Consider the following 10,631-nt stretch of genomic DNA (forward strand, 5'->3'; position numbering starts at 1 on the left):
ATCAAGCCTGGCTCACTGCGCGTGCGTCGTGTGTGTGTGAAGTCGGGGCTGTTGCGCCGACCTGCGGGTGCACCGTGAAAAGGGCTCACCTGACCGGAAGTGTGTGTGTGTGGAAAGGGAGAAGCTCGAGGATAATCAGGCCCTGGAGAGGAGGAGGCTGCTGCTCAGGGAAGGGTATGGGATAGGTTTTGGTTAATTGACACTCGTTTGGACTTTAGTCAAGTTAGCATGGGATGTGCTGATACTGTTTGTTTTTAACGGTGAAGACGTGTAACATTGTGGTGTGGAACTTCCAGTTTGAGGAATGTTTATTTAGGGAAAAGGCTCAGGTGTTGCTGGTGTTTTGACGAGTTGCAGGTGGAGAACTTCAACTGTGGGTTGTTCCGGATCGCATCGTTTCTTCCATTTGTTGTTAAGACCCTGCTCTCGGCTATCTAACGCTACGAAATGTGAATGGTCGTCGGCCAAGGCAACTGGAAGTCAGTTGCAGGATCTGTTTGAGATTCTTGAAATTTGCGACGTTTTGCAAAGAGTGTTTAGATAAGTGTGTGGTATAAAAATGTGATTGTTCCACTGACTTTTGTATAATATAGTTTTAGTGGAAGTGTGTTACATCAGCGTAATGACATTGTTGGGAAAAGTCGAGAGAAAATTTTGTGTAGTTGTCCCTGTTTGTATAATGACGGTTTACCTCTTCTTTCTTTATCCTGAATGTATAATTTTATGTACGGAACGTTGCAGTCTGTGGTTGGACAGCGTAACCAGGATCTGTAATACTGCATTAGATGGTTATCTTTCTCTCGGGTTATATGTTCAGATTTTGGTGCAATCTCTTCAGTTTTTTTTTGAGAAACTTTGGGGTATTTGTCCTGAAGGTGACAAGGCAGATTACTAGGGTAGTTAACAATGCATACATGTTCCTTCACTTTTTTGTGGTCGTGGCATAGGTTCTAAAAACAGGGTGGTTGGTTGGTGCTGTACCTAACTTTGGTTAGGCCACAGCTGTTCACCATGTTATGGAAGGGTGTAATTGCACTATTAGGTGTTCAATGGTGATCCACTGGGATGGAGTTTTTCTCAATGAAGAGGGGTTAGATAAACTCAAGTCTCTTTTTTTTTCCTTTTTTGGAGCAGAGAAGGTTGAAATGTGTAAGATGGAGGAGAATGGATTGTTCCTCTTCAGGGTCAACAGGAGGCAGAATCTTTAAGGTGAAAAGCAGGAGGATTGGGGGGATTTGAGGAAAAGATTTTTTTTTCTCCCATCTTGAATACACTATTTGGAAGGGCAGTTGAGGTGGGAAGCCTCAACTTTGGGGGAAAAAATACTTGGATGAATGCCTTGAAGTGCCATAATATTAAAGGCTATGGGCCTAGTGTAGGAAAGTGGACGAGTGTAGTGTCTTTCTGGTTGTAAAAACTTCATGGGCCAAAGGGCCTTTTCTGTACTGCATGATTCTGTGAAGTAAGGTGAACATTTATTTCAATCCTATTTCCAGGCCAATGTTAAAATTGATTTGAAGTAAAGCACTTGTTCTACCAGTGAAGGGCAAAGTGAAGTGATTTTAAAACTTTCTTGTCTGGCTGTCTTGATCCTTAAATTCTGACTCTCGATCCTGCTTTTCCCAAACTGTGTATTTCATTATTACCTCTGTACTTTGAGTATATAAAAAAATTGTTGATAGTGGGAGTATTTATTCTGTCGAAATAGTAATTTGTAAATTGTGATGTATATTTGTTTTATATCTTATAGCAGAGGAGCCATGGCTATCTTGTTTGCAGTAGTTGCAAGAGGCACTACCATCCTTGCAAAGAATGCCTGGTGTGGAGGGAATTTTTTGGAAGTGACTGAACAGATACTATCAAAAATACCATCAGAAAATAATAAACTGACTTATTCCCATGGAAAGTAAGCACCAAAGTCTTGGATCTGAGAATTGTATTGCAATGCTGCTTTCACACGGAGATGTTTCCAGCATATTTTGTTTGAATTAAAATAAAAGCAGAAGCTTCATTTCCTTTAGCAATGTCATGCATATGTGGAAGGGTTATTCTGGTAGTGAATCATTCCTACTTGTATGTGTTGGACATTCTGTAGAACAAAATGTTCACGAGGAAATCCTTATTCCTGTAATTTAACACCAGTGTGACCCAAACTAGTTTTTTCCCCTCATTTTATGGTTAGAGATTGAGCTTGTTTTTGTCTTACTATTTGGAAAATATTGAGTTAATAGAATGACTTAATACCACAAAGACAAAGAGTGTGCTATTTGAACACTTACCCATTTAAGAAAGATCACTAGATTAATGAGATGGCAGGATTGTCATGAGAGACTGAGGAAACTGGGTCTGTATTCTGTAAAGTTTGGAAATGGAAGTAGTGATCTTTATTGCAACTTGCAAAATTCATGCTGTGTGACAATATAAATAGGCACTTCCCTGGTTGTGACCTTATCCCAGGCACCAAATCACTGGTTAAAGAGCAGGCCATTTTAAGACTGTGATAAACAAAAAAAATCTTCACTGGAAAGGCCTGAGTCTTTCGAATCCTCTCTAGAGGATTATGGAAGCTCAATCATTGTGTGGGTTGAAGAACCAAAAATGTCACTTGATCAATGACCTAGAATGGTGGGGCAGCTTTGTGCTGAATGGCCGACCACTTTTTGTTTCAGGGTCAACTAATCAGGTTATTTCTGATGCAAAGTAAACTTGTTTTAACACTTGCATCAGTTTTTCTAAAAGTTAGAAAATTGTCATTGTAGTGCTAATTACATTTTTCCATTTTCCAATTTCAGCTTATCTATGGCTGCCATGTTGCTGAATTTAACTGCATTTGTCATGAACCCAAATTAGTTTCACCTTGGACATCTCTCCTACCAAATGCTATCCATACTTTCAGAGCTGAATTTTAACTTTGTATTTTTCTAAAATAAAAGGGATCAAGGGGTATGAGAGAAGGTAGGCATATGGCAGAAATGTAAAAGATTAGGCATGATCATACTAAATAGTGGAGCAGACTTGAAGGGCCAAATCAAGACTAGAGAGATGATGCATGGCACTGCATTGCTAAACCACATTTAAGCTTCTATAAATTTTGCTTTAAAACATCTTGGGTTTTCTAATCTTGAAGGTGAGATTAAAAATCAATAGTTATAATAGTGCTAATCTGTAACAGTGTTTGGATTCAGTAAATTGAACCTGGATAGATTTGAGCAAGACTGCTTATGTTAATGTTGATTTGTGTTTTTCTGAGAACTTTGCATTTTGTACCTGTAGTGTTTTATAACTAGTGTCATACTCCTCAACCTATATCTGGTATGTAATCAAGGTCACAGCCTTCATGTTTAACGCACTATCTGCTTTATTCTCACTCTGCTTATACCGTGCATCACCTGATCAACATTTCAAATAGTATCCTTGTTAACTATGCAACTTAGTATAAACTTCATTTACTGCAATTCAGTATTTGCAGTCTTCTGCATTAAATTTGACAAGCTAATTAAATACTCCATCACCTTCAGTGGCTCAACTGGTGCACCTATTGAAAATCTCTCCCTCTGTCAAGCCATTTGTATATGTTTCAGTCACATGTCCAAGTGTATTTACCCTGTTTGAATCTGAGGTAGTGTTTGTTTCCTGACTCCTCCTCCATCACGATTTCATATTGTCAATATACTGTTGTGTATTGACCTTTCTACTTTCAACATTTTTGAACTTATCTTTTGTGCATGTTCTGTTTCCCACCTAAATTTTTCAATTTATTTGATGTGCTGACATACTTTGCAAATACTGCTGAGAGTTTTATGAATGATATTTCATGTCGATAGAAACTTATGTCATTGTTGAATTCCCTATCAATATCCTTGGGGCTGCCATTTATCAAAAGCTGAACTGGATGAGCCATCTAAATACTCTGGCTACAAGAGCAGGTAAAATGCTAGGAACAAGTAATTCATCTCCTTTCCAAAGTGTATCCATCATCTACGAGGGACATCAGGAATGCGAAGAAATGCACTCCAGTTGCCTGGGCAAGTGCAACTCCAATACTTGAATCTTGACACCAAGTACAAAGTAGCCCACTTGTTTGGCATCCTATCTAACACATTCAATTTTCATTCCTTCCATCACTGCATAGTGGCAGCAATATGTGCTATCTATAGTTTACACTGCAACAACTCACCAAGGCTCCTTTAGTGACTTCTACCAACTTGACAGACAAAGACAGCAGATGCGTGGGGACACCACTGACTGCAGATTCTGCTCCAGGTCACGTCATCTGGGTTTGTAACTATTTTGCCATTCTTTCTGACACTGGGTCAAAATCCTGCAGCTCCCTTCCCAACAACAGTGGGTGTACCTACACCATTTAGGCTGCAGACATTCAGGAAAACAGCTCAACGTCATCTGAAGAGTAATTAGCGTTGAACCAACCAATGACCCCCACATTTTATGTGAGTTTAAAAATAATTGCTGTTTTACACATGTTAACTAATACTCAAAGTAGCCAGAGAGATGCAGAAAAATATTTTAATTTCCCATGTCCACTGCAAGTGACTAGTGACAAAACATGCTGATAATTAATAACAAACTATTCGACTTATCCAGCTTTTGCATATTAACCAATTTCTCTTCACTTTTTCAGTTACTTATTCCATTATATTTGCCAAGAGAGGATAATATACTTGTGTATCACAGATGATGTAAGTATGAAATCTAAACAAGTAACCTTTGGGGGATTAACATGCAGCTAAATATGATTTGGAGATTTAGAGCCAGTTATGTGCTTTTTGCACAGTGAATTTATGCTTTTTAATGAACAGATTTTTTAAACTGCTTTGACAACTTTCCTTGTGATGTAAGAATGCACTCTAATCCAGATCACCTAGATTTCAGTCTCTAGGTATTTCAAGTCTGCTGACTGATTGATTGTAATAGTAATGTAAAGAGAAAGAATGGGCTGACCTTCAGTTGCTCCCAAGGAAGGAACTTGTTGACTATTATTTTTACCAATTTGCATATGTTGGTCCTTTGAAACTTAAATGAATTTCTATGATTTGAGATGACCGTTATTCCATTTAACATTTCAGGATTTTGAGCGATCAAGAGCATTTACTTTTCTAAATGAAATAAAGAAAAGATTTCAAACTACATATGGATCAAGGGCACAAACAGCCTTGCCTTATGCAATGAACAGCGAATTCTCCAGTGTGTTAGCTGCACAAATGGTGAGTGCAATCTCTTAACTGTAAATGATGCATTAGCAACCAAGGAGATTGTTGTTTCAGGTGAGAAACAACTGTGATTGAAAGGCTAGATAATTTTGTTTTAACTAATGCCCAAAGAACTCAAAGTAGAGAGGCTGTTCATTTTGTTTTGGTGTGTTTTTAACCTTTTTTTGCATTCAGTCCTGTGCAACTTTGTCTCACTCCTGACAAATGGAAATTTTTTTGCTTTGTTTCAGTTCAGTCAGTATCTCTCTCCACTATTCCACAAGTTTTAATAAGTAACGTATTTGCAGTTTAGTACAAAAATAAAACATTCTATAAGTCTTTATCTCCTTACCTGCCCCTCAACAGAATAAATACATTGAGAAGCTAGTAGTTAAATCTCTGATTTGAAGTTTGATATCATCTTGTCTAAGAATGGTGTTTTAAAGTCAACATTCAGTACAGCACTTGGCTATATTAACCAGAAGGTTCCAAGTTCCATTTTGCTTAAGTTTAGCTGATTCCAGCTAAGGCAGCTGAAAAGGGAAATAATGGTCAAGGTTCCAAAGTTCTTGAGAGCTATTCATTGATACCACTAACACCCTATGTACAGGGCACTCTATAGATTAGAAGGTCATGATTGGCAGGTGTTCCACACAATTAAATATTGTTGCTAGACTCGTTGTTTGGACTTAAGGTGCATTGGTCTGCCTGGAGACCAAATAGCATAGTATAACTGCACATGTGTGTGTATTCAGGAGAAACTGTAAAGAGAATTACAGTTTGTCCTGCCTTTACTTAAAATGCAATACCTTGTCATTGCTTTACATGGCATTTTTTATCAGATATTTTTGTAAAAGCGTCTTGTGTGTTCATCTTAAAAGGGTGTCAAATTAGGGAAGATTCCTACTTTGTGAAGTAGGATATAAACAAGGAAGCATTGAAAGGAAAAGGTTGGTATTAACTGTTTGGGCAAAAGTGCTTGATTTCAAATGCATGCTGTCCAATTTAGTTTCTCATAGACCTGCACAATAACAGATTATTGACTCTTGTGGTCTCTCTTTCAGATTGGTTTGTTCCAGCAAATGGTCTCAGTTGAAGACACTATAACTCAGAAGTTGTGAATTTCCTAATTGATCTTATAGTTTGTTCACTATTACCTCAACAAAATCATTAATTCTAGTAAAATGACTGAATATAAGTTTGAAAGATCCTTTTTTAATGTTGTGACCACTTGATATTGCTGACCACCTTTTTGGAATCCAGCATTTTGTATAAATTCATACATCTTAATCCCAAATAAATGTGTAAGAATAAGAAACTTTCTTGAGCATAGGGAACGAGTGAGAAAAGGAAATTCTAGGTTGGCAGTCATTTCAGTATTGCTTTTCATGCAAGTGGATCTCTAAATAAGTAGTTTGAACGAAGATCTGCATGGATGTCATGTGTATCTGACCTTTCTTCTAAATAGAGAATATTGAACTTTTCACATGATTTCAGAAACATTTGTCAGAAAACAAGAAATCTGATCGTGTTTTGGAGACTCAAGCGCAGGTTGATGAGTTGAAAGGAATCATGGTCAGAAATATTGGTATGTATAAAAATGGCAATATAAAAATCTAGTTCAACACAGTTCTGTCAGCCTTACTGGTTTTAACCTAGCTGCTAAGATTTGTGATAACTGCATATTGATATACACCAGTACCACCTCCCCGAGGGAGCTATATAATTTGTGGTTTGGTGAGTTTATCCCCTGAAAAATATTGATCTATAGTACAACATTAGTTAAGTAAATTTGTTTGCATATATAAGTTTCTCATGTTTTTGTACTATTGTATGATTCCAGCATTGTGAATCTGTTAAATCAAAGGCATTACAGATCTTTTCCTATTCACACCAATGTGTTTTGGATTTAGTTAAATAAAATACAAACGACGGGAGCACTTAGCAGGTCAGGCAATACCTCTGCAGAAAGAAACAGGTCAAAATCCAATGACATTTCATCTGTTAAACTTGAAATTTTAACCCTCCAGATGCATCCTGACATTGCTGGAAGCAACATTGTTTTTTGTTTTTTCAGATCTACAACATCTGCAATGTTTTGCTTTAAGTTTAATTCTCGATACTTTTATTCTTTGTGTTGTCCTAAACTGGGCAGTAGGATGCTGTGGATGTTTTAGGATTGCAGGAATAAGTGATTTGTGCAAAATATTGTATATTTGAATTTAACATCTGTGACCCAAGTTGTCACTATTGTGTGTATTATTGTGAGCAATTTGAAAATACCCTTTAAAGACTCCTGACCTTCAGTCTATTATCCTTTTGTGTGGTACTCTCACATGGCTCATGACTTCTGTGGATGATCATAATAGGATTAGTTCAGGGAAACTTGAGTAACTATGAAAGAGGAACTACTGTAAAACTTGCTCATTTCTTTGTCTTGTTTTCTGTGCTGAAGACCTGTCTGACTTACGATCTTTGTTCTCAATTAGAGTCTGCCTCCTCTGACACCCCAGGTCATCTCCTCTGCCCCCAAGTCCCTCCTCCCTACCTTTTATCTTAGCCTGCTGGACACACTTTCCTCATTCCTGAAGAAAGGCTTATGCCCGAAACGTCGATTCTCCTGTTCCTTGGATGCTGCCTGACCTGCGCTTTTCCAGCAACACATTTTCAGCTCCATTCTCCGACTTTTTATCTAGTGTCCTTCCCTGCACTCTTCTCTTGCTATCCCCAAACCCCAATCTGCCTCAATGAAAACATTGTGAATGCCCTTTTTCATCCTCTCATGAGGCAGCCTGATCAAGAGGTTGACATCGGTCATAAATGGGACGATTTTGAGAGGGAAAATAAAAGTTACAGTTTGGAGAACATTAGATCAATCTTTTATAATTTGATTATCAACTCAATACTTTGCTACTCATAATTGTTGTCTTTATGCCTTTCCCTCATCACCAGATTATCTCAATTTCTATTTGTGTAATAATCCTCAACTTCACGCACAATTATTCATAGCTAGAGTTGTCTCCAGCTTTAAGTATTAGGCCTCTGACCTACCCTTTCAGGATCATTCTGAACTATATATAGCTCATTTTTGGCATGAGACAATAAATGTGTTTCTGCTACTTCACTTTTTGCTTCTTTGTCCAATACAGAGCAGTCTCGTATAGATTAGATTAGATTACATTACAGTGTGGAAACAGGCCCTTCGGCCCAACAAGTCCACACTGCCCCGCCGAAGCGCAACCCACCCATACTCCTACATTTACCCCTTACCTAACACTACGGGTAATTTAGCATGGCCAATTCACCTGACCTGCACATCTTTGGACTGTGGGAGGAAACCGGAGCACGCGGAGGAAACCCACGCAGACACGGGGAGAACATGCAAACTCCACACAGTCAGTCGCCTGAGGCGGGAATTGAACCTGGGTCTCTGGCGCTATGAGGCAGCAGTGCTAACCACTGTGCCACCGTGCCGCCCAGTCATTGCTATTTATATTTTGTTCCTCTGCCTAGTCTTCCTTTCCTAACTATAATTCTTCCATCACTTTGCAATTTCCCTTCTATTTTGTTGTCCTTTCTCCAATCTAATTTCTCCACTAAACTTTTTTGTTTTAATTTAATTTCTGAATAATATTCTGTTTTGAAACGAAGATGTACAGAGATGTCACAAACCTCTTCCATGTCTGTGCAGTCCAATTCGTATGTTGTCTCTAAATGCTTCTATCACTAAGGCGCTCGTGTTGTCATCAACTAACTATTGTGTCTCTCCCAAATTCTCGTCCAATCTCTACATGCCAATTTCTGTCCTGTTTTCCAGAGCATCAAAGTTTCCCTTTACGTATTTTCCCTCCTGCATTTCCACAGCCCTTAATAATCTGGACCATCATTACTTCCTCCTCCACCCTTCCTATGTTGTCCAACTCCATAGAGCTAAACAACATTCCATTTTCATATTTGAACTCTGCCAGCATCTCTCTCAACACTCTCTTCCCTCCTGTATTCAGGGATAGGTACTTTCAGGGCTTGTGGTCTTTGTCAGTTCCCACTGGTATTCATTCTTTTTAAACAGGTGGGTGTTTCAAATCCAACCCCTCATCCATCCCCAAGGCCAATTACTTGAATCTCTGAAAGTTTTATCCACTTCCACTGTCGAACCTAACAGTGATGTGGAGGTGCATTTGTTGGAGTGGTGTGGACAAAGTTAAACTATACACAACCCGTATAGTCCAGCGGGTTTATTTGATGTTTACCTGTAGTTACCATAAATCCATAAGACATAGGAGTGGAAGTAAGGCCATTCGGCCCATCGAGTCCACTCCGCCATTCAATCATGGCTGATGGGCATTTCAACTCCACTTACCCGCATTCTCCCTGTAGCCCTTAATTCCTTGTGACGTCAAGACTTTATCAATCTCTGCCTTGAAGATATTTAGCGTCCCGGCCTCCACTACTCTCTGCGGCAATGAATTCCACAGGCTGAAGAAATGTCTCCGCATTTCTGTTCTGAATTTACCCCCTCTAATTCTAAGGCTGTATCCACAGGTCCTAGTCTCCTCGCCTAAAGGAAACCATTTCCTAGCGTCCACCCTTTCCAAGCCATGTATTATCTTGTAAGTTTCTATTAGATCTCCCCTTAATCTTCTAAACTCCAATGAATACAATCCCAGGATCCTCAGCCGTTCCTCATATGTTAGACCTACCATTCCAGGGATCATCATTGTGAATCTCCGCTGGACACGCTCCAGTGCCAGTATGTCCTTCCTGAGGTGTGGGGAACAAAACTGGACACAGTACTCCAAATGAGGCCTAACCAGAGCTTTATAAAGTCTCAATAGCACAACGGTGCTTTTATATTCCAACCCTCTTGAGATAAATGACAACATTGCATTCGCTTTCCTAATCACGAACTCAACCTGCATGTTTACCTTTTCGAGAATCCTCGACTAGCACTGTCAGAACCCTTTGTATTTTTGCTTTATGAATTTTCTCACAATTTAGAAAGTAGTCCATGCTTGTATTCTTTTTTCCAAAGTGCAAGACCTCACATTGAATTCCATCAGCCATTTCCTGGACCACTCTTCCAAACTGTCTAGATCCTTCTGCAGCCTCCCCACTTCCTCAGTGCTACCTGCCTGTCCACCTAACTTCGTATCATTGGCAAACTTCGCTAGAATGCCCCCAGTCCCTTCATCCAGATCACTAATATATAACGTGAACAGCTACGGCCCCAACACTGAATACTGCGGGACACCACTTGTCATCGGCTGCTATTCCGAAAAAGAACCCTTTTATCCCAATTCTCTGCCTTCTGTCAGACAGCCAATCCTCAATCCATACCAGTAGCTCACCTCGAACACCATGGGCCCTCACCTTGCTCAGCAGCCTCCCGTGTGGAACCTTATCAAAGGCCTTTTGGAAGTCTAG

General features: G+C 39.3%; 1 protein-coding gene across 5 annotated transcripts in view; it reads left to right on the forward strand.

Annotated features, from left to right (window-relative positions):
* The first annotated feature begins 53 nt into the window (after positions 1–53).
* Positions 54–10,631, forward strand: part of sybl1 (synaptobrevin-like 1) — a 31,093-nt gene continuing 20,515 nt past the window's right edge. For 2 of the 5 annotated variants that reach the window (XM_043704617.1, XM_043704613.1), the window contains exons 1-5: positions 374–479; positions 1,751–1,906; positions 4,640–4,697; positions 5,085–5,222; positions 6,705–6,795. In XM_043704617.1, the coding sequence (XP_043560552.1) occupies positions 454–479; positions 1,751–1,906; positions 4,640–4,697; positions 5,085–5,222; positions 6,705–6,795 (469 nt within the window). In that variant the 5' untranslated portion in view covers positions 374–453. Of the gene's footprint in view, positions 175–222; positions 480–1,750; positions 1,907–4,639; positions 4,698–5,084; positions 5,223–6,704; positions 6,796–10,631 lie in introns of those variants that run through there. The other 3 variants (XM_043704615.1, XM_043704614.1, XM_043704616.1) reach the window with 3 other exon arrangements.

Source organism: Chiloscyllium plagiosum, chromosome 15 (genome assembly GCF_004010195.1).
Source record: "Chiloscyllium plagiosum isolate BGI_BamShark_2017 chromosome 15, ASM401019v2, whole genome shotgun sequence".
Lineage (NCBI taxonomy): Eukaryota > Metazoa > Chordata > Chondrichthyes > Orectolobiformes > Hemiscylliidae > Chiloscyllium > Chiloscyllium plagiosum.